Raw genomic sequence first — 27,920 nt, 5'->3', positions numbered from 1 at the left:
TTTCAAGTGTATGACAGTGATTCAGTATTTTTATAGATAAATTGCATTTAAAGTTATTACAAAGTAATGAGTGTTTTCCTGTGTTGGATAATATATCCTTGGTTTTGACTCTCTTCTGTTATTCTAAATTCTATCACATCAAATCCATAATCCACTGAGCCCAGCCTCTCTCTGTATCTTTGGATGATGGCTGTAATGTAATTGATAGTAAAACCCCAAGTTTTGAAATTGCAGATAATGAAATTGCAAATATTTGACTGTTTCTAACTGACACATCATATGACTCAATTTTTATAGAATGGAAAGTTCTGTTAACAAGTGCTACAGTATTATATGCAGTTGGAAGAATTAAGGAGAGAGTTTTCAGGATTAAAAAGTATAGTCAAGGGAAGAAAAGACCATTGGAAAGAAGTTACTTATTTCAGAAAGCCTCCATTTTCTGATATGTCTTCGTTTGGTTCCTGCAGTCTTACACTTTCAGATGTTACAGCTCGTCTCTTCCCTGTTTTAACTGCAAGAAGGGCCACGGTGTCTTGGTTGTAAGATGTTGGTGGAGCACGTGCTCTGAGCCCGACTGCTTGTCCACATCAGTGTGTGGGTGGGTGAGGCCGGCCAGGCCGTGCTCACCCAGCTTCCAGAAGGGTTAACCGGCTAGTCCCCTCTTTTTTTCCCCATAGAGCGTGGGTAGTCATTAGAGCAGTTTAGGGAGGAAACATTGCTACGTGTCCTCCGATTGTGCCAGGATTTGGGGGGACTCTAGAGGACAGCAGTCCCAGGGTGGAGTGTGGGGTGGGCCAGGGAGAGGTGTTTACTGGCAGCTGGGCCTGCTGGCGAGAATCCCAGGGACGGGGGAGCTGGTGGGCTGCCGTCTGTGGGGTCACACAGAGTCGGACGCGACTGAAGTGACTTAGCAGCAGCGGCGTTTACTTTGACAAAGCGGGAGGGGCTGTGGGCATGGATGCTCCCCACGGTCCTGTCCGGATCCATGTCGTGGTGTGTTCTGAGCCAGGGAGCTGGGCCCTGCTTGCAGACCTGCCTGGTTCCCGTCTCTGATGCTCAGTGACCGGGAAGGACTTCTGTCCCAACGCAAGTCTTCATTAGTGCTCCGCCACCCAAGAAGCCAAAAATGACGTCACAGGAAAGGGGCTGGGGGCAAGGAGGAGAGACCATCAATACAGTGGAGGATGGGAGACAGGATGTGTGTAACTGGCTTGTGTGGCTCAGCGGGTGAAGAATCTGCCTGCGATGAAGAGACCTGGGTTCAATCCCTGGGTCGGGAAGATCCCCTGGAGAAGGAGATGGCAACCCATTCCAGTGTCCTTGCCTGGAGAATCCCGTGGACGGAGGAGCCTGGCAGGTTATCATCCCCAGGGTCATGAGAGTCGGACACGACCGAGTGACTAAACCACCACCACCAACTGTGGGGTGGCAGGCGCATCCAGGAACAGCCGTGTGACTGAGACGAACCCCCACTCCCTGGGCCCCTGGCTGGGGCAGGAGTGAACCTGGGACCCCGGGTGGTGTCAGTCCCTCGTGGTCCTGGGACCCCGTTAAGCGGGAGCCCGCGGGATGGGTGCGAGTGAGACCAGGAGGCCGGCTCCCCTCGGCCATGACTCCTGCCGGCGCGCGGGCCGTTTCCCATCCCTGGCGGCCTGGGCACCTTGGGTGATGGAACTTGATAACTGCCCGTACGGGTTGGTCGGCCTCTGCAGAAGTGCCCGGCCGCGATGCTGGCCCTGGGCCAGGCCCCAGGCAGGGGTGCTCCCTGCCCCGTGCCCGCAAGCGCCAGGCACAGCCCCGAGGTGGGGGCCTGACGGGAGGAGCCTGGGGACGGCTGCGGGAGGAAGGGAGAACTGGCTGATCCCAGACCACAAGGAGGGGCTGCGAATGCAGGCGGATGCCTCTGAGCTAGACGCGAGGGCGACTACCCCCCTTTGTCTTTCCTACTGGACGAAACACCAAGGTATTTACTTAGGTGAGAGTAAAGCGGGAGTTGTAAACCCTCCTATCAAATCCTTATTCAGTAGAAAGACGCACTGAAGTTCTTTAAGAAAAATACCCAGGTGCCCTTCACCACCGACCGCAGAATGCCCTGTGGTTTAGTCAGCATCTTAGCAACCAGGAGCAGCGCACGGAGACACCGGCAATTATTCACCGGCCCTGCAGCCCCCTGGTAGGCCTCGGAATTATCACAGCAAGAGTGAGTTACGATGGGAATAGAGCCTCAGAAGTGTGTTTTATTCTGTTCTGATTCTTCAAACACTGATCATCTGTGCATGGCGTGCGTGCTCATATTTGCTTGATCACCGTGCTGTGTCCTCTGACCTTCCAGAATGAACGAATTACGCTGTGAAACACATCAGACTCTGGAGATGACGCTCTGAGCTTTTCTCTTGACGCTGAGACACACACGTGGGAGGCATGGTCCTCGGGCGGTGAAGCGGACGCTGTGCAAACACTGTGGCTTCTTAGCAGGATCCAAATGCTTCTTTGTTGTCTGTCTCTGTCTCCATTTCTCTCTTTCACACAAGATGTGCTGTGCTCTGCCAGATCGCTTTAGTCGTGTCCAGCTCTGTGCAACCCTGTGGACTGTAACCCTCCAGGCTCTTCTGTGTATGGGATTTTCTAGGCAAGAATACTGGTGTGGGTTGCCATTTCCCTCTCCCGGGGATCTTCCTGACCCAAGGGTCAAATCCCTGTTTCTTATGTCTCCTGCATTGAAAGGTGGATTCTTTATCACTAGCACCACCGGGGAAGCCCTTCACACAAGACAGAATCATAGAATTCAGAGCTGGAGGAAACTGGGGGATAGTGGTCTGTCCCATTGTAACAGAGGGGAAACCAAGGCACAGGGGGATCCTTGTGGCTTGCCCAGCATCTTCAGGACTCCAGGCTGCAGTTCTCCTCCTGCATGCAGTGGCCGTGTGTCTTCACCCCCCAGCCGCTGGGGGTCCGGCTTCCTGGGCTGCACATGGAGGCCGGGACCCCGCCTGCGGGGTTGTTCCTGCCGTGATCCCTGTGGTGTCTGGCTCCGCCTGGCGTCCTGTCCACACGGCTCTTGTTGGTGCCAGAGTTAGAACCAGAACCGACTTCCACAGGGTCCGACTCCCAGCCTGGGAGTTGGTGTCTGTTTTGGCTTGTCGCTTGACGGGCAGAAGCCTGTGGTCCTAGATACACAGTCCTAGAAAAACTGCACTGAAGTTTAGGCTCCGCCCGGGGCTCCAGATCCGCAGTCTCCAGGGCCACCGGCCCCAAAGACAGCCAAGATGGAGCAGAGGCAGCCCTGCTGCGCTCTGCAGTCCTCTCCGGCCCTCGCTGGGGTGGGCACCGGCTCCATCCTGTCTCCAGGAGGCTGCTTGTGGGCAGCATGGAGTGGGTGCTCTCTGGAGGAGAAATTAATGATGTTCCTGGATGCCAATAAAAAATGCACGCCCTGTGTCCATAGAGGCTTACTTGATGCGACCCCTGTTCAGCCTCTCGTGTCTCTGCGTTTCCGAGTGCGTCATCTCCCGCCATCCTGCTGGCTGTCCGCTTCCCCGCCATCCTGCTGGCTGGCTGTCGGCTTCCCCTGTGCGCTGTGGTGCTTCTGGCTTTGATTTTTGGTTCCTCCCCTGTGGTCCACACGTCACGAAGAGGAGCCTGGTCTCCTCCGGTTGAGACAGGAGCTTGTGACTTGACGTGAAGTGTGAGCCCCCTCTTTGTAGATGTTACCCCTCTGTGTGCATACGTACGTGCTCGGTCACTTTGATCGTGTCCGACTCTGTGTGTCCCCATGGACTGTAGCCTGCCAGGCTCCTCTGTCCACGGGATTTCCCAGGCAAGAATACTGGAGTGGGTTGCCACGCCCTCCTCCAGGGGATCTTCCCAACCCAGAGATTGAACGGATGTCTCTTGTGTCTCCTGCACTGCAGGCGGATTCTTTACTACTGAGCCACCGGGGAAGCCCGTTTCCCCTCTGTAGTAGAAACAGCTGAGTTTGGGTCTGTCACCCCAGACCCCTGAAATGTGGCCTTCTGTGGGAAGAGTTGGACTGAACTGATTTTGCTCCTGAACCAGCTGATTTTGCTGGTCGGCAGGGCGTGTCCCGGGCAGTTCTGCAGGAGGATGACCCTGGGCTGCGGAAGCGGGGTCACACCTGTGAGCTGGGGTGTTCCAGCTGTCCTAGGCACATATCACTCCACCGACACCTGTCTTTCTGGGGGGAATCGTCAGGGTGCAGATGGTGAGAGGCTGCAAGGACCTGGTGCCTTTGCCCCTGGCCCTGGGGTCTTTGCTGCTGAGAAGAGCAGTCTTTTTCTGCTTCCACTGTGGCCAAGCCCACTGGGAGTCCGAGGTTCACAGTCCTCACCTGTGACCTCAGAAGCAGACCCGCCTGGAGCCCAGGCGACCCCTTCTTTCAGGATGTACTGTCCTTCCGAGGCACGATCTGGCTCAGCCAGCTCTGTACCGAGGGTGCTATTTGATTCGTATCATCCTTGGTCTGTGTGTTCGTCGTGGGCAGTGAATCATTTATATCTGAGATTCTCTTTAGTCAAGTATTTAGGTTTTGTTTGATAAGTGTGTTTGTTGTGTACATGTCTCTGGCACAGGTTTTTAAAATTTCATCCATAACTTTGGTTCAGTTTTTTTTTTTAATTTCTTAATTTTCTGTACACAGGTCCTAATCCAAGACTGGTTTTTGTGAAACCTTTGCAGGCTCCTGATATCCAGTATTTGCATGCACAGTTTGCATACTTTGCATATTAAAACAGACTGTAGTTTCAGATCTGTATTCTACTAGAATTGAAAAAGCTAGGGATAGTCTTCTCTGGATTGAAGGTTAGAAGGTCAGACTTTCTTTACTGGAATTTTACCTGGACCTGTGTGTGCGGTCAGTGTACTCATGTCCACTCAAAGGATGCCTCCTCTTCGGCTTTGTTTACAAAGGCAGCCGTTAATCTGAGAGCAGTGTCTTCGCAGATGAGGAAGACATTCAGGCTAACTGCTAGCTGCCAAGTATGTTCTCCTAACAAAGTACCAGATTTGAGTATTACTCACGCTCTTTTTGTGAACTCCAGACTTTCAGCCCTGTGGATAAACTGAGTTCCAGTTTTACTCTGACTACACTTTTCATTTTTTAGTTTAATTGGTTACTGAAATATACCATCTAAAAGGGTAACCCAGTGGGACCCTCTGATGACAGGTTGACCATGCTGGAGAAGATGGTGTGTGTGCCTGGCCCTAACGTCCGAAGTCTGCTGGGAACCGTGGCTTCCTCCCCAGAATCCTGCAGTTAGGTTGTCCTGCAGACGAATGGGCAGTTCACTGATGGGCTGGACCGCTGGAGAATGCCATTTTGGACATGGGAATGATGGTCAGGTTTCCAGTCTAACTTGTGGATGCTATAATTGCTTCCATTCAAAGCTTGTCTGTGATGTTCTTGGCTTTTAAAAAACAGATTTCTGCAGCATTCGTGAGATATGATTTACACAGGTTATTCTGGCGTTGGACTTGAAATGCACAGTAGTGGGGGTGGATCAAACAAAAATTTTTGTCTTTAAGGAGTAGAATTTGGGGCTGTGTTTTTTTAAAAAAATGGTGAAATTTGGTAGGGTAGGGCCATGAGGTTAAAAACGGGCATTAAACCTTTAAAAGCTCTTTTTCTTGTAAAGCTCTTTGGCTGATAGAGAAGCGTTGTTAATGGCCACACAGTGCAGTTCAGGGTGTCAACGGAGGTGGCTGACAGAGTTCTTGAATTCCAGCTGCAAAGAAAGAGGTTGCACAGTCCTGACTTGGGAATTTTGTAAACTCTGAACACAAAGTTCTGGACAGGTGGTGTGTAACACTAATGGGAGAAAGAGTCTCTGCAGTTTCCATGGTGACAGCCTACTCACCACTTAGAAACAAATTCTTGCTACTGATCACAAAAGGGCCCTGGGCTTGCACGTTAGTGGGGAAGGGAGAAAGCTTCCCCCAGAGCTGCCTCTCGAGCTGGAAAGCACCGGGTGGATGCCGTCTTCCTGGATCTGTTTTAAATATCCAGATTTCTTTCCCATTTTGGATCAGAGTTCCTTGGGGTTTTCTTCCTTGAGTTCAAGATCCTTTTCTCTGAGTTTGAAGGTCTGGTGTGTTGGGGGGAGCTGTTTTAGAAGCTTGTAGGTTTTGGAGCAGCAGCACACAAGAATGCCTCCCAGAGCAGGTGCAGGGAAGGTGGAGGAGGGGCTGGTCTTCCCTCCAGCCAGGGGTCCAGCATCAGCCTCGCCCACCCCGCTCCCCACTGGTCACCGTCTCCCCCCATCCTGCTCAGCCCCTTTGCCCTCCCTTTGGCCCCTTTTCTATCCGAGGGCAAAGGGAGGGGACAGGACACCGGGTCACACCCAGCGCCCAGCGTGCCCGGTGAGGCACCGTGTCGGGGCACGGGGAGCTCGGGTGACGGTCCGTCCAGCCACAGAGCCTCCTGTGCCTGTTGTCTCTCTGTGACCCAAGGCCAGGGACAGGCTGCAGCCAGTGCGCCCAGAACAGATCGCTGCGACCCTGCCCTTGTCATTCCCGAAGTCCTGCTCTGGGCACACACACCCCCCACCCCCAGCTCCCGGCCTCCATTCTGGCTGCAGGGGAATGTGCCACTTCTTGGCTCCCTCTGATGCCCTCAGTGCGGGGCAGGGCCGTCCAGGGAAAGGTTTGCTGTTCACTGGCTCAGTCGTGTCTGACTCTTTGCGGCTCCATGGACTGCAGCACGCCAGGCTTCCGTGTCCTTCATTATCTCCTCCAGTCTCTCAGATTCATGTCCATCGAGTCGGTGATGCCATCCAACCATCTCATCCTCTGCTGTCCCCTTCTCCTTTTGCCTTCACTCTTTCCCAGCATCAGGGGCTTTTCCAGTGAGTCAGCTCTTCACATCAGGTGGCCGAAGTGCTGGAGCTTCAGTTTCAGCATCAGTCCGTCCAGTGAATATTCAGGGGTGATTTCCTTTAAGGGCGAGGTTGGAGTTCCTTTCACTTTTCTCTTTCATGCATTGGAGAAGGAAATGGCAACCCACTCTAGTGTTCTTACCTGCAGAATCCCAGGGATGGGGGAGCCTGGTGGGCTGCCGTCTATGGGGTCGCACAGAGTTGGACATGACTGAAGCGACTTAGCAGCAGTAGCAGGGTCCCCCAAAGCGGGTCTTTTTGTCGTAGAACTGCTCACGCCCAGCTCCTCTGCCCCCAGATGAGGCGGGGAGGGGCCAAGGCCCCCTGAGTCCAGCCCCACCGCCTCACCTGCACAGGAGGGGCTCTTGGAACCACCGAGGCTCTGAGAGGCCCGTCTGGTAGAGACTGGTCATTGATTAAATGCCGCCCTGTGGTTTGGGTCCCCTGAAGGTAATACCGGCTTCTGCTCTGTCTCCCATGAGTACGTTCCCTCTTCTCAGTGAACGAATGATACCGCATATAGATGAAAAGTAATTTTCTTCATGATGTGATGCTGGCGTTTACATCACTATAGACACTTTTTTTCTTTTTTTTTGGACCGAGCGTCTGACTCATACAGTGCTTTCTTTGAAGTCATTCATGTAAATAATATTATATATTTGTTTAGCTAAAAGCATGTTAGAGGTTCAGTACATAAAAAATACAGGATGCCTGGTAAATTTCACATAAACATCGAATAGCCTTTTTTAGTGTAAGTGTGTCCCATATAACATCTGAGACATAGGCTAAAAGTGACTTGTCTTTGGTCTGCAGTTCAGATTACCTGGCTCCCCCGGGTGTTCCCTGGTGTGTGTCTCTGGGTGAATCTCCTGGTAGGTGGTTATTTCAGGACACCCAGGAAATGCCTGGTCTTGTTTCCTGGCCTGCTTGTTGGCTGACTGAGACCTGTTAAGCAGATCTGTTCACTACTGGATGGAGATGCTGGTGACCTCATGCTGTGAATGTTGGGATGATAATTAGCTGAGGAATAAAAGGGGACGGCTCTCTGGTGGAGATTCCTTGCTCTCTGGTTTACAGGTATCGATACTTTGATCACGTGCATTACCTGCATTGAGGGTCAGAACAGTGCTGGTGGAGAAAGAGATTCAGGAGAAAATGAAAATTGCATTTATTCTGTTTGATGGATGAAAAAAACTTAGCATTTTCTAACACAGAAAATGTTCCACGCACTTCCTGGAGTTAGGCCCGCGTGACACATGTGAGTGTCCTGTATAGCGTGCAGCCGCTGTGACTGTGGCTCTTTCTGAAATCCGTCCTAGAGAATAATACTGCCCCAGGGGTGGCTGCTCTAGTGTGGGTGTCAGTCATCAGAGGAAAGTTCTGCTTCGTTTGCAATTTGGTAGGTGGAGTTTGCTGCTGTCGCACAGGTCTGTGCTGTCCCACAGTGGGGTGTCAGTATTCCACGATGTGTATAGTACTGGGGTCACAGCTTTGCCCTAACTCTGTGGGACCCTGGTAGATGCCCCCAAGAATCTGGTAGCTTGGTTACTAAAAGGCTCCATCTAGCCTGAACTGCTGAAACTTACCCTACGTGCAAAGGGTAATTCAAAATAAAAAGAGCTCAGGAATCCTGCAGACCATACTCTAAGAAAGCTGTGGGGCATGTATACAACGAAACAGTACTCGGCCATTAAGAAGAGCACATCTGAATCAGCTCTAATCAGGTGGATGAAACTGGAGCCTGTTTTACAGAGTGAAGTGAGTCAGAAAGAAAAACCAGTACAGTATATTAACACATATATATGGAATTTAGAAAGATGGTAATGATGACCTTGTATGCAAGACAGCAAAAGAGACACAGATATAAAAAACAGACTTTTGGACTATGCGGGAGAAGGCAAGGGTGGGATGACTTGAGAGAATAGCATTGAAACGTGTATATTATCGTATGACAGCTGGGATGACCCTGAGGGATGGGATGGGGAGGGGGGTTCGGGATGGGGGACACGTGTACACCCATGGCGGATTCATATCAATGTATGCCAAAACCACTACAATATTGTAAAGTAATTAGGTTCCAATTAAAAAAAAAAAAAGAGCCCCAGGAATCCTTCAGACCATACTCTAGACCTGGGCTGCCCAGATGTGGAGACAGGGTCCTGTAATCTCAGTCTGTGATCTGCAGCCTGTTATTTGCACAAAAATAGTCAATAATGACGCAGAACTCAAGACCATCCCCCAAAGCAGCATATGAAATTTGGTTTCTGGGTGTATTTCTTCTGATTCTGAATTGATTTTGCCTATGCATGATCTATCCTCGTTCAGTTTTGGTTAAAAAAAAAATTCTCTAAATATGGGTGGAGAAAACCTGGCTGATCACTGTTGGCCTGGGACTCCCGCGTCCCTGGTTTGAACCCTTGGAGAATTTCTGATGCCCCCACCATAGCGTCCACAGTGCAGATGGACAAGAGCTAGAAGCAGTGGGCGCCTCCCTTCCCTCTGACCTCTTCCCTCAGATCTCTGACTGTGCAGAGAGCTCCTGAGTTCATTTTGCAAGACTGATCTGTAATTGAAATAGAGGGTTCTGGAATCTGGTGTCGCCTTGAAGCAAGGCCGTCGTGAGTCAGTGAAGGTCCTGACTCCACCTGAGTGGGGTTTGGAGGTGAGCGTCGTCTCCTGCCATCGCGGTCCCGTCCCGTCTTGTTGCTCACTTGGCGTTGGAGGCAAGATCCCGCCAGGCACGTCAGGCAAGCGCCTGTGGGAATGCACAGCGAGGCCTGGGCTGCTCGGGCCTCTCCCAGAAGAGCTGCAGAGCCACAGGCTGGACCTCTGCAACCTCTCTTTCCTGCCTGTAAAGGAGAAGGGCTGTTGTCTTCCTCCTGAGGACCCATCCCTTGGAAAGACGCTGTAAAGCCCTGCGTGGATTCCTGTGATTGCCGACCTTAAGGGAGGGACTCCCGGCACCTCTGAGCTCACAAGTGGAAGCCTCCAGACTCGCTCAGCACAGGGTTTCCATGCCAACGCCGGGCGGCAAGGTGATGCAACTTTTCGCTGTAGGATTACAAGTGGTTCTGAGAGGACCTGTTGGCTTCTTTCATTAGCTAAAACTCAACCAGCCAATCACAAACATAGATGTTCTTTGTGTATCTTAAAGATTTGTGCAGAGGAGAATTAATGCTAGACAGTTTCATTTTTCCATTTTGTCCTGTTTTATAATCTGAAATTCCTTCTCTCCTTCACTGCCTGTCATTTAAACTGTTTCTCTTGTCCTTTCGTTGGTGGAACTGGGAAAACACCCCTCCTTTCCAGTCTCTCCGGGATCACCCTGCTCATCCTCCTTGACCTCCGTGCTGGGGTCCATGTGCACAAGCCCGTATGGTCCATGATTCCTTTCGATCTAGTGCGTGGGTGTCTCCTGTCCTCACTCCCCGTAAACACAGCGGCGCTTCTCCTATAGCCTTAGGACTGCCTCTTACTTAGTGCTTTCAGTTGGAGACCGTACTCGGTTACCATTGCAATGACTGCATTTGTGATTCCTTGGTCTCCAGAATGTTCGTCCCTAGCCTCATGGTCTCAGGGACAGCCTGCATTTGTGATCCCTCGGTCTCTAGAATGTTTGTCCCCAGCCTCATGGTCTCAGGGACAGCCTGCATTTGTGATCCCTCGGTCTCATGTCCCCAGCCTCATGGTCTCAGGGACAGCCTGCATTTATGATCCCTCGGTCTCTAGAATGTTCGTTCCCAGCCTCATGGTCTCAGGGACAGCCTGCATTTCTGATCCCTCGGTCTCCAGAATGTTCGTCCCCAGCTTCATGGTCTCAGGGACAGCCTGCATTTGTGATCCCTCGGTCTCCAGAATGTTCGTCCCCAGCCTCATGGTCTCAGGGACAGCCTGCTTGTGTCTGATCCCCACCATCCGCCTGTATCCACCGCGGGGGCCCTGGGAGCTGAGCGGGGGAGAAAAGTGAGTGTCAGCCACTCAGTCATGTGCAACTCTTCACCACCCCATGGACTGTAGCCCGCCAGGCTGCTCTGTCCCTGGGATTCTCCAGGCAAGAATACTGGGGTGAGTGGCCGTTTCTTCCTCCAGGGGATCTTCCCGACCCCGGGGGTTGGACCTGGGTCTCCTGCATTGCAGGCGGGTTCTTCACCGTCTGAGCCGTGGGGCAGGGCGGCGGGGAGAGTCACCCTCGGCTCTTGCCGGGGGAGTCCTGGGCCCTGCGCCTGGACCTGCAGCCCTGCGGGGGGCACACGCACGGGGGCTGGGACAGCGCTGCCCGCGCTTCCCTCCGCGACCTGTCACCTCAGCCTCACCTTAGGGCAGACCTCCACGTCTGCAGCCAGCAGCTCTGACTTACTGAGTTCCGGTCAGCTGCCAAAGACCAGGTTGGCCTTATTTGCATGTACAGCGACTCGGCTGAATTTGGCTGGTTTTTACGTTAAATTGCTTGAGTGGCCATAATTGTATTTAAAATGCAAATAATGATCATTGGTTGTCTGGTGCCTTAATCAATATTAATATTAAATAAAAGGAAGCTCTGCCTCAAAATGGCCAGAGTTACATAGCTTGATGCACGTGCGAAGCAGGAAGACCCATGACGGCTTGAGTGCCGGTCCCACCTGCTGACCCAGCTCTGCAGAAACGTCTTCAGAAGCTCCTTTTACCTTTGAAATACAGAGTCTGTGGCACAGTGTCTCTCCTTTTTTTTTTTAACTGTAAGCAAAATCAGAGAACTGTGAAGTGCCTGACTCTGTGGCCCGATGTGCTGCAGCACGCCAGGCTTCCCCGTCCTTCACTGACTCCCGGAGCTTGCTCAAACTCACGTCCATTGAGTCGGTGATGCCCTCCAACCATCTCATCCTCTGTTGCCCCTTCTCCTGCCTTCAACCTTTCCAGCATCAGAGTCTTTTGCAATGAGTTGGCTCTTCGCATCAGGTGGCTGAAATATTGGGACTTCAGCTTCAGGGTTGATTTCCTTTAGAATTGGCTGGGTTGATCTCCTTGCCATCCAGGGGACTCTCCAAGGAGCTATGCATTTTTTTTTTTTAAGAAATAATAAAACTTTCAGTGCAGTATTTTCTCTAATTGAAAGCTACCAATTTAATATCATTAATTACATCCAAAAAGGGATTAAAAAATCCCTCTAAGTTTTATTACTTTTTGACTTTAAATTGCAGGAAAGTGTCAGTTGTAAATTCTGAGATAACAGATTTTTAACCAAGGATTCCTTAATAGGATAGGGTGTGTGTGTGTGTGCTCAGTTGCGCCTGACACTTTGCGACCCCATGGACTGTAACCTGCCAGGCTCCTCTGTCCGTGGAATCCTCCAGGCATGAATACCGGAGTGGGTTGTGATTTCCTTCTCTAAGGAATCTTCCTGACCCAGGGATTGAACCCACAACTCTTGGATTTCCTGCATTGGCAGGCGAATTCTTTACTACTGCGCTACCAAAGCTGTCTGTGGATTATGCATTTATTTAAATACTTTAACAAAGTGTGTGTTAGGTGAATGAATGCATTGCTCACACATCTCCTTGGTAAAGACAGAAAGCCCTGAATGTTTCCACGCTAGGTGAAGGCAGAAAAGTGTTCGGATTTTGAAGGTTCAAAATTCTTGGAGTTGTCTCTGATAGCTCTGATATCCACATTTTCACTGGTTAATAAAGTTTTGAAAGAGCAGAGAGGATCGTGGAGTAAAACATTTAAGGCTGAAGCTTTGCGCGCAGGTCTCTGCCCTTGCTGGGGACAGGGCGAGCCTGTCCACTGAAGTTGGGAGGCAGGGACCAGATGAACCACTGGGTAAGTTGCAGAGTGGAGGCACTCAGAGTTCAAAGGCATTGCATGGAGACCCTTTGCCAAGTTTCATTTCAGAACTTTGCAGCAGTCCTCAAACAGCCACAAGCTGAGAAGCACTGTGAAAATCTGTTTATTTCTCAGTGCCCCAGGCCGCCCTGACCCTTTGTTCTCCAGGTTATTTATGGAGGTCTTTGGGGCCACGCTGGCCAAAGATGAGAGCGGCTGGACTTCCCTGCCTCGTCCTTCTCTCCTCTGTGCTTGCTGATTAACAGCGGCTGAAACTGGAGGTTGATCTGGAGGAGGGAGAATGGAGAAGCGGAGTTCTTGTTCCTTTCTGTAGCATCAGGCTGGGATGGAGGCAGTGTTTAAGGTGGAGAGAATTGTGTAGCTTCAAACATATTTTCTTGCCAGTGATGAAGACTCTGCCAAGTTTTCCTCCCTACGAATCTGGCAGCCGTGGTCTCCACTGTGGAGGTTCCGTGTCTAGTGTGTGCTGAGTCACATCCAACCCTCTGCCACCCCATGGACCGTCGCCTGCCAGGCAAGCATACTGGGTCGCAGGCCCCGCTCCAGGGGGTCTTTGTGACCCAGGAACAGAACCCGCGTCTCTTGTGTCTCCTGCACTGGCAGGCACGTCCCTCACCACTAGCGCCTCCTGGAGAGGTCTGCTGCCGGGCTCAGGGAGCTCCCTGGCTCTACGGGAAGAGGGAGGGCCGTGCGGCTTGTGTGGCGTGTGACACCCAGGGGACCCTTCTCCCTGCGGAGCTGGCCTCCTCCAGCGGGGCTGATGAAGCGATCGTGGCTTTCGTCAAATGGCTCAGCGCTGCGTGGTTTTCGTCCCTGGGTTTTGCTTGTCTTTCCTGGGAGCCTGGCCTTCCCTCTCAGACGCAGTGGTTCAGCGGGTGGTGTGGAAAGTCGGTCTTTCCTTCTGTACGTCTAGTGTGGGAGGATCCTGGCAGGCGCAGCTCACTCTGCTTGGGTCAGTTAGTGACGGGCCTCCAGGTATCCAGAAGGCTGTTAACAGTGTGTTGACTCCTTTGCCAACATGTATCATTTCATTTCAATAAAGGATTCAAAGCCAGACTCATTCTGTTTAGTGGGAACAGGAATGGCAAGTGCCTGTTGGTATCATCCTTCTTGTGGCCCGTCATTAACAAAATTATGACCGTCATTTAGGAACAAAGCTAGAATTTCCTGGCTTATTTTACCTTTCCCATGGTTAAATGATTCTAAGCCAGTTTGGCAAGATGAAGAATGCTTTAACAAGCTTCACTGCTAACGGAGTGGCCTTTTGTGGGTCTTAAGAAAATCTAAAAAAAAAAGGAAGCTTGGACTGACAATTCTGAATAGGTTGGAATATGTAATACGTTGTGGCTCAGATGTCAAGCTTTGAGAGTCACCAGCCCCAGGAAGGCTGTTGAGTGTCTGCCTCGCCTCCCCACCCCTGCCCCCGGCTGCAGTGGGTACCCTGCCTGAAGTCGTGTCTCTCATCAGCTGACTCCTAAAGCCTCACATTAAACTCAAGGGATGCAGACTTTTAAAAGAAACTCCCTGAATGATGAAGATAGAGCTGGTGTGCCAGCTTTACCTAAGATTATTTTTTTCAATGAAATCTTAAGTGCATGCTCATGTGCTATTCATGAAAAAAAGGAAAATGCCCTGTTTCAGAAGAAATAAGGTTTTTTCCCAGAGTGGGATTTTGAGCCGTCAGTGAGTAACGCTGAAAGCCAAACAGTGATAAATGACGTAGTTTACTCAAGTACTTAGCAGTGTACACGTGTACATGTATATGTAAGTCTTTCGGGCTCTGGCAGAAGTACTGTTGTAAACTGAATTTGTTCAGAGGGAGGGCAAAGGATCCGATGGCTTTGGTGGCATCAGTTTCTCCAAAGCATTTTTTTGTTTCAGATGTTTAATTTTTTAAAAAAAGGTTACATAAAATTCCTTAAGCTACTTGGTAGTTATACAAGCTGTTTAAATAGTGTATCAATTTGAGAAAATTATTTACGGAACCTTTTAAATAGACAGATGTTCACTCAGATACCTAAAAACTGTGTTGGAACATTTTCATTCATGGGTTTTGTAAAGATTTTCACTTGTTCACTAGTGTTAAAGACTAGTTTAAAGACTTGCTTCGGTTTTAGTTTTATGCAGTGACACTTACCCGATGCCAGAAATGGGTTAGATTAAGAAAACATTTTCTGTCTTAGCATAAAATCGGTTTCTGTGGGGTGATGCCATGGGGGGTATAGGGGCCTGATTAGTTGAGAGAGTAAAATCAGCTTTTAGTTTTATGACGGAGCAAAGCATGTCGGAGCATCTCACAGCCCCACAGCCTCACCCACTGGGCCAGCCCTGGCCGCCTTGCTCCAGACCCACCCAGGCGTCTGATATGGGGAGAGTGAGAGTGATAGTCGCTTAGTCCTGTCTGACTCTTTGCGACCCCTTGCGACCCCATGGACTGTAGCCCGTCAGGCTCCTCTGTCCGTGGGATCCTCCAGGCAAGAATACTGGAGTGGGCCCCTTTTCCAGGGGATTGTCCTGACCCAGCGATCGAACCTGGGTCTCCTGAATTGCAGGCGGATTCCTCCCCGTCTGAGCCACCACGGGGACCTGGGTATCAATGGGGCTGTGGGGCTGTGTGAGAGGCACCTTCCTTCAGCCTCCAGAGTCTTCATTTCAGGGAGGCTGGTGGAGGTCGGCTGATGCAGGGTCCTGGGCGCTGATGTCAAAAGGCCTCTTGGAGCCTGGCCCTACGGGGTGTTTTTGGTGTCATATTGGGTGTAATTCACTTTGGTACATGAATGATGTTATCCCTACCAGAAAAATGATTTCTCCTCAGGAGATATTCAGATGCCTGCTCTTTTTCCCCTCAAAATACTGTTAACTTCAAAATTATCTTTTTAGCTGATGTAGGAAGTGGCAACCCAGTGCAGTATTCTTGCCTAGGAAATCCCATGGACTGAGGAGCCTGGTGGGCAACAGTCCACGGGGTCACAAAGAGGTGGACACAGCTGAGCGACTGAGCATATATCTTCTTCGAGTTTTTTTCTTTTTAATTTCACTTGAGAAATTAGTTGTGCCAGTGGTAGCATTTTCTGTAGTCTTTTGAGGGCAAGGTTAAGAAATAGAATTTTATTAATTTTGGTTATGCATTTTAATTAATTTTGATAATGAAATTTTTTGTCATTAAATTTGGTCATCAGAGTTCTGCTCCAGTATCCTTGATCTCCAAAAATAGAATCTTTATACAGTACACACCCGTGCGGAGGAGACGAAGTGAGCAGGCCTGTTACGGAAAGTTTTACCTGAATTGTTCTGGGCTGCCATCTCTCCCATACACGTAGGGCTCCACGTCTTTGAGAAAGCCACACTGTCTGTTTTAGGATTGTCGGTGGATTCAGGTGGGACCCGATGCTTGTGGTGAAAAAGAGGGTGTTACTAACACCTGGGAATTTGGACATCTCTTGTGTCGACAAGAAAGTTTCAGCGAAAGCTCAGAAATCCCCATCTGTGCCGATCAGTCAGCATAACCTCAAAGGGGTGGCCTGGAAAGGGGAGGCCTTGGTGAGACAGGAAAGCGCCTTTTAACTGCTGTGCTGTTGAAGAAGAATCAGATTCACTAGGGCCTCTGGAGCAGAAGCAGGCAGGAGGTATCTGGGGCTGCTGGTCAGGGGCTGCTTCCTCACAGTGACCGTGACCTTGATGGGCAGTGGCTGGGATGCCCACCTGAAGGAGAGGCTTGTTAGAGGTCACGGGCGTTCTTGCACCTGGGGGCCCTGCGTTCCGTGGCAGGAGCTGGCCTGCTGCTGATGCGGGCACGCCGCTCCTGTGGCCGACTCGTACTGGATGACCTGTCCGAGCCGGCGCCCTGCTGGCCGGTCGGCAGGGACCAGGTCCCCGCTTGGCCATCGCTGGATGCAGGGGAGATTCCGAGCCGCAGGTGAGACAGCCTCTGTCCTCCGGGAGCCCGGTGACGAGGCAGCAGTCAGGACACGTGCTTCTCGTGCGCCACGTGGGTGACTCACAGACTGCTCGGGACCCATCGTGGAAACACAGAGGCTTTATGGCTGAGGTTGTCTGCAGCGGGTGGGTGATGCTTCACTGTGGTTTCAAATCAGCCGTGAGTAGCACCGCCGCTAGGACACCATGGCCTTGACAGTGTGGAAGGCGAAGGGCATGAGAGGCTGTCCCGGCTGCCCCCACGGCCGCCCCTGGCCTGCCCAGTGTCCTCTGCCCCTGCCTGCCCTCATCTCCAGACCCGTCTGTGTCGTGCTTCTCAGCCTTTGCTGTTCAGTCACCAAGTTGTGTTAGGCTCTGTGACCCCACAGACCGCAGCACGCCAGCCCTCCCTGTCCATCACTAACTCCCGGAGTTTGTCGAAACTCATGTCCATCGAGTCGGTGATGCCATCCAACCATCTCATCCTCTGTCTTCCCCTTCTCCTCCTGCCTTCAATCTTTCCCAGCATCAGGGTCTTCTCAAATGAGTCCGTTCTTCCCATCAGGTGGCCAAAATATTGGAGCTTCAGCCTCAGCATCAGTCCTTCCAGTGAGAATTCAGGACTGATTTCCTTTAGGACTGACTGCTTGGACCTCCTTGCTGAGCCTCCCCTGTTCTGCAGACAGGGCTCCAAGTGGAGCCGGAGTCCAGTCCAAGCCCGAGCCGGGCCCCGACACCTTACAGCCCATGCTTGTGACGCCAGCTGCATCGATAGCTCCACGGCCGCGCCGGCCTAGTTGCTGGGGACACATTGCGACCTCTGGTTCCCGGACCTTCTGGGTGGGCGTCCGGGGCAGGGGTGCAGTGTGCGGGGTTCCTTTGACTGTAGTCCCTTTGCAGACCCTGCGCCGGGGGCCGTGTCCCCTGTCACCTGCTAGTGTGCCATTGCCCTGGCCCGGGGAAGCCGTTCACCAGGCGTGTCCTGGGAAACGTCGTGTGCACGGATCCTGTTCACACCTGAGCTGTGGGCTGGAAATGTCTTCAGGGAACAGGGGGCGGGTGTGCATCGCAGAGTTTGCTGCGGGGCCATGAGGGTGTGGCACCATCACCCGTGGCTGAACAGACTCTATGTTCTCCGGGGACCACAGCGCACAAGCATGCACGCACGGGCACACATACGTATGTGCACACACACATGTATGTGCACACACACACTTGCACACAGTGGTGATCCCGGGATCTTTGAGGCTGGAGGGGGTGGTAGGGCAGTGACTGGGGTCCCCTGGGCTGGCAGTGAGGCCATACAGGGAGCATCCCCGTGTCCAGCTGGCAAGGAAGGAGATGAGGGAAATGTCCACCACAGGCCTGACTTTGCTCTTGCCATTTGCTGAGCTGTGTCTCAGGCAAGTTCCCAGGGGTTGGTCTGTGCCCCTGGGCGCTTTGCAGAAGCTCCAGGAAGGGGCAAAAGGCCTGTGCACTCAGCCTGGCCAGCTGCCCTTGGCAGAGCAGAGTGGGGTGATTTCAGCCTCAGGCCTGTGCCCCGGGTGTGTTCCGGGACCTCACGGGCGAGCAGGCCGTGCGGGACTTGCGGGGGTCTTAACCTCGTGCAGGGACCCGTGTGGACGCCGGGACCCGCGTGGGCGCTCAGCCGTGGAGCAGTGGTTCCAAAGACAGGTGACTGTGCTGGGTGGCCGGGTGGTTTCTCCCAGATTCTATAGATAGTAGCAGAACTCTCACTTTTTGCAGGTATATGTTTTAGGTTTGCTGTGTATGTTCCTGGAAACCCTGAAGGCTCTTGATGTCTGTGAGGAGAACAGGAAGTGGGGACCCTGGGTTCCCGCCTCTGTAGCTCGAGGTGGGGCTGAGCTCGGCCATGCTAAGGTGGTCAGGGTGTGGATCAATATGCTCAGCTTCTAAAAATAGCCTCAACACACACACACACACACACACACACTTTCTCCTTTTAAAGAATGGTATATTCACTGGGCTTCGAATTCTGGACTTGGTAATTGTCTGGTTGTGGGAAAGGGAGAGAGTTCTCAGGACTTGAGGTCACGTGGCAGCCAGCAGCCGCCCCAGTGGTCCCCCAGCCCAGACACACAGCCGATGTCTTGTGGGAGGCTGTGCCTGCGTGAGCCTGTGTGTGCACTGTGTCCACGTGTGTGGCTGCGCATGCATCTGCGCACGCACGGCTGTGACTATGTGTGGCCGCGTGAGTGTGTGCTCACGGGTCATCTCTGTGCCTGGAGGAGGGAAGGATGGGGACAGACAGACAGACGGGGGGAGCGGGCCGGGTGGTTGCCTGGCAGATACACAGGCTTCAGGAGTGCCGTGTCTTTGAATGAGCTTTGCTCTGGCTTCAGCTCCTCCGCCAGGACCAGTGCGTCCCTGCAGTGCCGTGTAAACCGTAAGCTGCCGCACCTGGAGCGAAGCGGAGGCCATCAGTGACGGGTGGTGGAAGCCCAGCAGCCTGGCAAAGGCACAGACGTGGCATCGGGGGCTGAGGTTCTGAAAAGTGGGTCTACGTCCCAGAATCTGGACGTCGGATAAGCGGTGACTTTTCAGGTCACTTCCTGTTTCATGTCTTACTGTTGTTCGGGCCTAACTCAGCTGTTCCAGGGAGGATCTGGGGTCCTGTCCCCCAAGGGGCCTTGGGGGCGGGGTCCTGCCCTCATGTGAGCGCCAGGGGAGAATACAAGTCAGAGGTCTCAGGGCAGGTGGAGTGGAGGATGCGGGGGAGCTTCTGGGCCCCAGTGTGTGGCTGGGCTGCTGCCTTCATCACGGAGCTCCGCGAGGGCTACGTGTGTGCGCCGCTCACCACGTGAACCCGGCCGGAACAACGCAGTCACGCCTGGGTTTTGTTAGAGAATGCATTGGTTAGGATTGGCCTGTCTGGGGCTGAATGAAAGTGGTGACCAGCTGTGTGTTGCCCCCTGCCCTCCTCCCCCTGATGTTTCTCCATGCCAGTGGGTGTTATTTCAGGCTGGGCGGCTTGATCCCAAAGCTGCAGGTCCCCTTGGACAGCCCTGGAGGGGACGCTAGGCCAGTGGAGGTGGAGTTGGCCCGGGGGCCCTTTCTTTTGAGTTCAGCTCATAGAATGTTGGAAAACCCTTACTTAGCTTTAAACATTTTTAATTCATAGATTCACGGCTTCTGCTTAGCCAGCGAGCTCCTGGAAAACAATCACAGAAATATGATATTGCAACTCCTTCTTAAAATAGAAATATGACTAAAGGATTGAGAAAATAAACATTAGTAAGTGGGGCTTTCCTGAGATTGTTCTGTGTGGCATTGGTCCATTGGGGCTGTCATTCTTTGCCTAGATTTTTAAGTAACTGGATAAACTGAAGGGGAGCTTATACAAGTCAAGGGGAAACCCAAAGATACGTATGCAAGAAAGGGGCATACGGTTATTTCTTCTACTAAAAAGGGGGAGAAAATGAAAGCTAAGGTATGGTACATGAAGAATAAATGTATATATACCTTGATTTTGCATTTAAATTACAAAGTTTAACTACAACCCATTGTACTGCAGCCTGCTTGAGAGTCCAGAAACAGTTTAGTGATGTGACTTGGAAAGATTTGCTGCAATTACTAAGTAAAATATAAACTGATTTTTCCACTCAGTGTCTCTGGTGGGCTGAAACATTTGAAATTTATTATTTATAAAGTAGCTTGAACCCCTCATGTGAGCAATACAGAAAGTCTCTTTTGTATTCACATGTGTGTAACCATCAAAGGCTCTAGGACCCCGGTGCCCAGCTTCTCGTGGGGATGAGAGGACTCGGCAGACAAGCCGGCGCTGCTTAGTTAGCATCCCCGTGGCTCCTTCTGTGGGGTCAGGCTCTGAATTCACAGGTAACCCCGTGCGAGGCCAGGACCACCCTTGTACACGTTGGCTGGAGCCCTAAGAGAAAAGATGAGGAATGAGCCAGGAAGCATACAGTCAGGTTCATGAAATAATAAAATTTTCACTTTGCGGGTGTGTAGGTGACAAGTCCTGCCAAGTCCTGCTTGGAAACTGTGTCCCCGGACCGTGCAGCCCCCGCCCCCCACTCTGAGTGCACATACAACGGCACTCCAGGAGTGAAAAGAATTTTGATGTTGATGTAGACAGCGGTTCTGTGGGTGGAAAGGCGTGAAAAAGTCAGGCCCCGTCATGCCTGTGTTGGGCCAGATCCCCTGTGAGGTGCCGCTTTTCTGTGCGTTTCTGTCCAGAAACTGGACCTTTGACAGTGTTGCCTTACAGTCTGAGCCCCACAGTCCAGTGCGGTAGATCCGTCATTTTAGCTAGGATTATTCAAGCGCATCACTGGTTTAAAGCCTTGCACATTTTCTCTGAAAATACTGGTGAACTTACTTTAAGACCTTTGGATGAACCCCTTTTATCCATTTCAGATACGTTCTGTCCTTTGAGGAGAAAACTGCGTGATTGTACTGATGCACACTCGAAGCGAGTTCTCCGTGTCCCTGCTTGGCTCGCTGGACCTGAATATTCTGTTTAAAGGTCGATGCTGCCTTGGCCCCTTCTGAAAGCCAGGCCGCGCGCGCCCTCTGCTGGCCAGGCCCCCGCACGGCGCCGGAAGCCGCGCCCCTCCCCCGCGGCCGGCGCCGAGCCCCGCGGGCTTTGTTCTGCGGGTCGGCGTGTGTCCGGCGTTGCATCGGAAGGCGGGGCTGAGAAATAGCCCTGGTTTCCTAAAGAGGGTCATTATAGTTCGTTCGTAAATGCATAGAATGCGGGTCTTGTATTCTGGGATAGTTAAATAGCAGAAGAACTTTCCAACCACGCAACTGCTAGTGTGTATCCGCAGTCTCTGTTAGATGTTGGAGATTTGCAGGTCCCTTCTCTTCTGCAGTCTTGATCCGACCTGGCTCTCCTAAAATGCAAAGGGTGTCAGGACACAGGTGGTTTGAGTGGGGTGAGTTCCTTGTAGAGGTTGAAGGGCAGTTCTGGACGCCCTGTCCTTAGGGAAGCTTTGAGGAACAAGCTTCACATGTGAGGCTCCCCTGGGCTTCTTCCTCTTCCTCAGCCACAGTTTAAAATCTAAAGTGATAGAAACACCTTCTTTTACCAGTTCTTTCAACTTTAACATGCTTCCTTATGGTAATCGATTTACTTTCTATTTGCCTTGGTAAAGTGTAAATATTCAGTATTCTTAAGAGCGTGGGTTGTAAAGTTTTGTTTTGTGGTTTCTTTTTACTTTTACATTTGATTGCTGCTGCTGCTGCTAAGTTGCTTCAGTCGTGTTGGACTCTGTGCGACCCCATAGACCTCTGTCAAATGGACAACTTATAGTTTCCTGTTAGGATCTGGGGTTGAAGGAAGGTGTATAAAAGGTACAGTAGCCATGAAAATATTAATGGACTTGAATTCTGTTCACTTCAGCATAGATTTGATCTTTTCAAAAATACATATTTTTGAAAATATGACCCGAGTGACATATGTATATGGTTGTGTCAGTGAGGAAGCAGTAAGTTCTTGATTTCTAGAATGTGACTGTTTTATGGCGGGACACACTGCTGCCCATTAACTGGAAGCTTGAGTGGACACGCGAGATATTTGATCAACCTCTAAAATGTTGACTCTGTAATCTCTGAGCAGGAATGTTCTTAAGAAAGTTATTTCTCAGATTGTAAGTGTTAAGTTTTCTTTTGGCACCTGGTTACTTGGTTTAGTCAGAAGTCCTGTATTTAATCTGCAACTTTTTTTCTTCAGAAATCAAAATCTGGCTTCCAGAGTGCTAAGATATTTATTGAACACATGTTTTTCCATAAACGCAAATAAGTTACAGTTTTGCGAGTTATTTATGTGAATAGATTAATTACTGAAAATGAAAACTTGCACACTGCATTCAGTCAGCAGAAAAAGGAGCAGGAGCATGTAGGGAATAAAATATTTGTCTGTGTATAAAATATTTAAGCGTGATTATTCAGCTGTCATTGTTCTGCTTCTGTCTGGTTTCCTTATCACTGAGACCTTATTATTAATATTGTTGTTCACATTGCATGTGTAATGAGTGAGAAACCTTTGAGAAAGAATGCTTGTCTTAAAGAGACAGTTTTCTGACTGTAGGACCAAATCGTCCTGGAGAGATACTGGGCCATCAGAAGTGGTTTCTGCGCTGTTCGCTGTGGAAACAAAGCCTGTGCTTTTACAAAGGGCAGTGAGGCTGAGCTGGGACTTGGGCTTTATTGCTGGTGTCGTCTCCGGGCCTGGAAGCCTGGAGATTCCTTGTTTGCTGTGGTCCCTCCTCCCAGCGGCCTCGCAAGTAGGCCAGTTGGTCACGCGCTCTCCCGGGTGCCCTCTGTGACGGCAGACACGCCGCGTGTCTTCGCCCCCTCGCTGATTTTCCCTTTATTCTCCCAGAAGGAGAACTTCCCCATCGAACCAGCCCGGGGCAGGGTTTTCAGCATTTCCTTTCCTTCACTTGCACAGAAAGCTTATTAAATAGTGTTTGATAATTGAAAAGCCCCATGGATGTTGTAGCTGAAACTTTTTCTTAAGTCATTTTTGCGTTGTATCCAAGATATGCTGTGATAATGATAATTCTCCCCATTGCATTTCATTGAGAATCAGTGTTTCTGAGACAGTTTTAGCTGAAATATCTTTTCAGGGACTCTTCCCCGTGCTTCACCCCCAGACACCTGTGTGGTGTTCTCTTTGTTAATTTCTTGCATTTCAGATGGGTAACTCTCAAGTGTCAGTTAAACCGGGATGTGATGCGAAGCGGCTCTCATTTCTCTTACATCATCTTACCTTTTATTCTGCCCTGTGTTTATATTTGTCCCTTTTAAAGGCAGGGTAAACCATTAGTAAAGAAGGCTCTTTTGAGAAATATTTAAAAACGGATGTTCTTGCTGTCACAACAAGTGTTTGGTAACTGGTAATAGTTGCAAAAGTTACTGGGAACTCACAAATATTAAAAAATTAAAATAACTGCTGAAATCTCACAATTAGTTTTTACAAAGATGTGTGTATGTGTTTTTTATTTCTCTTGGTGAGGAGCTCGGGCCCGTAGCTGTGGCTCCAGGGCGCAGGCTTGGTAGTTGTGATGTCCCGGCTTAGCTGCTCTGAGGCGTGTGGGATCTTGCCAGACCAGGGATCAAACCAGTGCCCCTTGCATTGCAAGGTGGATTCCCAACCTCCAGACCACCAGGGAAGCCCTCAAAATTACTGTAAACACAAGAGTTCTTCATTGTGGGAATTCTCAGGCTCACAGTAGTTGGGATCTTTTATCTTTGTGGGGAGGGTTACTGTATGTTCCAGACACAGCTCAAATCACTAGAATAATTTGTATTTAGGCTCTTTTCTGTCTCAAAAACCTCCTCACTGTCCCCACCCCCATACACTACTTTGGTGGATCTTTCTTTTTTTTTTCCCCATGAAGAGGAACAGCTTGGAAGGGGCATCCTTACAGCCTCTGGGATGGGGAGACCCTGTTACCTGAGCATGTGGTTTGCTGTCCTCCCTGAGCGCCAGCTGCCGTTTAGGGGCGTCTCTGCAGGTGCTGAGCTTCCCAGGTGGCTCAGTGGTAAAGAATCCGCCGGCAGTGCAGGAAACACGAGAGACTCAGGAGCAATCCTTGGGTCGGGAAGATCCCCTGGGGTGGGAAATGGCAACCCACTGCAGTATTTATTCTTGCTCCCACTCAGACTGTTCCAGGGTAAAGGAAGATAACATAGGGGCTGCAGGGAAGAGTCTCTTCCTGACCCCTCTGCTGCTCTGCCGTGTTTTACTGCATTACCATGTACGTGCACCCCCTTTTTGAGAGAAAGCCTGTCTTCTGGACTTGCAGACGTGAAGTCTTTCGGGGACCGATATGAAAAGTTCTAGAAATTTGCTGCGCACGCGAGGCTCAGCCTTACGAGCCCCTGACCCAAGGATGGTTCAGCATTTGGAACAGTCAAGCTGAGTTTACCCCAGAGCACCTGCTTCTCTCCCAGCAGCCACTGGGCAGGGTCACTCCCATCCGCTGGGCTCCTCCCTGGCCGAGGGTGCAGTGGGTGGGCCAGGGCTCCACCACCCACCGCGAGGCCTTCCGAAGCCACGTCGCCTGCATGAGCCTCCAGGCAGGCCCCAGGGGGTGGGAGTGGGGTCCCCACTCAGGGAGGGGCACTGTTTCTCCGGGGCATTCCCCCACCCCACCTCCACCCCAGGAAGCAGGCCGGGGGAGGTGAGGGGAGGGATGGAGAGACCTGGGCTTACAGGACAGTCACGGGGCCCGTCCTGGGCCAGACTATGGACCACTGGGTCCATAGTTTCTGAAGCAGTCGTAGGCTCTCTGGGGGTGCAGTGGGGGGAGAACACTCTTTCCTGGCCCTGCCTCTGCGTGACCACGGGCTGAAAGTTGCGGAAAGCCCTATCTGTCATAAAGAATTAAGTCCTTATTTCTGTGTTTTGATACAGCTGGTCCCTGTCTGTTAACTAGTAGTGATGTAGTTACATGTCACTAGATAGGCAGCTATGTTATCTTCCTTTGCATTCTACTGAGTCACTTAATTGAGAAATAAATGTTAAGTAACGCTGGTTTGCCCTTGAGTTTGGTCTGCCCTTAAGGGAGAGCTGCTGACCCATCCGGGCACGGGATTGCACTGTTCCTGAGCTCCAGCGGGTCTCCTCTGCAGGGCGCAGGGCAGTTTGGGTGAGCTCAGTGGCCTCCGGTCCTGATGAGAAACACTAACGTCATACTTTGCGTTTCGATCCTCCAGGGGCAGAGCCACACCGCTGCTGCTTCCCAGAAGATGTCTCCTTGGCTGCGCTCTCCAACGGAGACCAAAGTCACACACTTGGAAACAGCCCATCAGGAAGAGTGGCCGGGGAGCCTGGTGCGGGGATTGTGGCCCGCGTGTCCGTGCTTGAAAGCAGCAGCAGGGACGCTCCCAGGAGACCCGAGCCGCCTCGGTGTTCTGTGGACTTGAAGACGCCAGCGTGTGGCCCCCAGCAGGAGGGCCCAGGCCCCAGGGACGCGGCTGACCTCCCTTCACGCCCGGCCCAGGCGGCGGGTCTGCAGCCGCCCTCTGAGAGCCAGGCCGCCTACCCCCGGGAGAGGCCGCCGGATTTGCACACCAAGGAGCACCCCACGGCGGGGAAGCGGGCGCCGGCCCCAGACCTGGTCCCACTGGACCTGAGCGAGCGGTCCTCACGAGACGACCCCGGCCGCCGGGGGCCGGCCTGCTCGCTGCAGGCGGCGCTGGCTGTGCACCCGTGTCCCTACTGCAGCCATAAGACCCACTACCCCGAGGTGCTCTGGATGCACAAGCGCGTCTGGCACCGGGTCAGTGGCCAGGCCGTGGCCCCGCAGTGGACTCAGCCCAACGGCTGCAAGAGCATCAGGAGCAATCTGGTGTTCCTGGCCCGGAGCGGACGCACGGGCCCCCCGCCCGCCCTCGGGGGCAAGGAGTGCCAGCCTCTGCCCATTGCCCGGTTCACCCGCACCCAGGTGCCGGGCGGGGTGCCGGGCCCCAAAGGCAGCCCCTCGCCCCTGGGGGTGCCCACGAAAGCCGCCAGCCTGCCCCGGAGCAAGGAGGGCCACCCCGCGGCGCCCTGTGCGCTCTGGACGGCCAGCCCCGATGGGACCCGGCAGACCCGGCCTGGCCCTGGCCCTGGCCCGGAGCAGCCTCCACCCAGGCCCAAACAGGAAACCAGCCCCAGACCCGGGCCCGCGGGAGGCAGCGGGGGCTTCAGCAGGAGTGCCACCCCGACGCCCACTGTCATCACCCGGGCGGGCCCCCAGGCCCCTGCCAGCAGCAGGCAGGGGGCAGGCCTCGGGCCCCCAAATAAGCACAGTGCCCCAGACCCCCCCAAAGCCAAATTCAGCCCTCAGCCTCAGGGTCAGCCGCACGGGAAAGGCGACGGGGGCGCCCCTCTACCTCCCCGGGAGCCCCCCTCCAAGGCCGGCTCCAGAGGGCCCACAGTCCCTCAGAGCCCACCTGCCCCACACCCCGTCAAGCAGGAGCCGGCATCCGAGGGCCCCGAGAAGCGCCTGGACCTCCTCAGCATCTTCAAGACGTACATCCCGAAGGACCTGGCTTCCCTTTACCAGAGCTGGGGCGCCAGCAGCCCTGTGCTCGAGCACAGAGGTGAGAGCTGCAGCCCCGCCTGCCCGCCCCGGGGACCTCGGGGAGCCCCCCACCTGCCCTCATGCCTAGGTACCTCAGGGGGAGCCCCCACCCCCCCGGGCCTCAGGGAACCCCCCGTCTGCCCATCCCTGGGACCTCAGGGAGCCCCCAGCCCACCAGGACCTCAGGGAGTCCCCACCTGCCTGCCCCTGGGATCTCAGGGAGCCCCCCGACCCCCAGGACCTCAAGGAGTCCCCGCCTGCCCACCCCTGGGACCTCAGGGAGCCCCCTCCTGCCTGCCCCTGGGATCTCAGGGAGTCCCCGCCTGCCTGCCCCTGGGATCTCAGGGAGCCTCCCACCCCCAGGACCTCAGGGTGAACCCCCTCCTACCCTCCCGCCTAGGGACCTCAGGGGGAGCTCCCCGCCTCCCTGGGACCTCAGGGAGCCCCCCCACCCTCCCTGGACCTCAGGGAGCCCCCCGTCTGCCTGCCCCTGGGACCTCAGGGAGCCCCTCAAACCCTGGGACTTCAGGATGAGCCCCCCATCTGCCTTACCCTGGGACCTCAGGAAGCCCCCGCCTGCCCGCCCCCTGATGACCTGAGGGGGAGCCCCCTCCCCCACCCAAGGCCCTCAGGGGGAGCCCACTTGCCTGGGGCACTCAGGGAGCCCCCTCTGTAGAAGGCCATGGGCTGCCTGCCTGCTGGGTCTGGGTCCGTAGGCAGCTGGCCTGGCTGCTGTGCCCTCCGGCCCTGTGCGCGGGTGTGGGTGCTTGCTTTCCCGTGCCCCTGCCTGCCCGCCAGGGGCCGGGGCACATGGCTTTGGGCCCCCTGCTCCTGCGACACCCTTGCACCCCAGTCACGTCTCCTCAATGCCGAGCAGGTAGCCTCCTGTCTCTGCAAAGACGGGGTGTTCACTTGAAGTGACTGTTCACGCTTTGCCTTTATATGTTTGTAATTTTAACAGGGCACATCAGTGCGCAGGGTGTTAAGTGGGGCCTCTGGAGAGCAGGAATGTGCCTTACATGGTGTGGGGAGTTGACGTGCGCTAAAATTCTGGAAAAAATTATGCCTCATATCATTGTCTTCGTATCTCCCCAGTGTCTCAGAACTGATGCTTGTTGTTGTTCAGTTGCCCAGTCGAGTCGTGTACGACTCTTTGAGACCCCACACCAGGCTTCGTTGTCCTTCACCATCTCCCAGAGCTTGCTCAGACTCTTGTCCATTGAGTCGGTGA

The 27,920-nt window shown here is 52.8% G+C and overlaps 1 protein-coding gene across 2 annotated transcripts in view; it reads left to right on the top strand.

Moving 5' to 3' along the window:
• The window catches only part of ZNF516 (zinc finger protein 516), a 100,153-nt gene that overhangs the window by 50,033 nt on the left and 22,200 nt on the right, over positions 1–27,920 (top strand). For both annotated transcript variants that reach the window (XM_040264367.1, XM_040264368.1), the window contains exon 3: positions 25,338–26,708. In XM_040264367.1, coding sequence (XP_040120301.1) covers positions 25,338–26,708 — 1,371 coding nt within the window. The remainder of the gene's footprint in view (positions 1–25,337; positions 26,709–27,920) is intronic.

The sequence above is a fragment of the Oryx dammah genome, unplaced genomic scaffold (assembly GCF_014754425.2).
Source record: "Oryx dammah isolate SB20612 unplaced genomic scaffold, SCBI_Odam_1.1 HiC_scaffold_22, whole genome shotgun sequence".
NCBI lineage: Eukaryota > Metazoa > Chordata > Mammalia > Artiodactyla > Bovidae > Oryx > Oryx dammah.
Note: the sequence above shows the minus strand (reverse complement) of the source record. Positions and strands in the feature narration are given on the sequence as shown.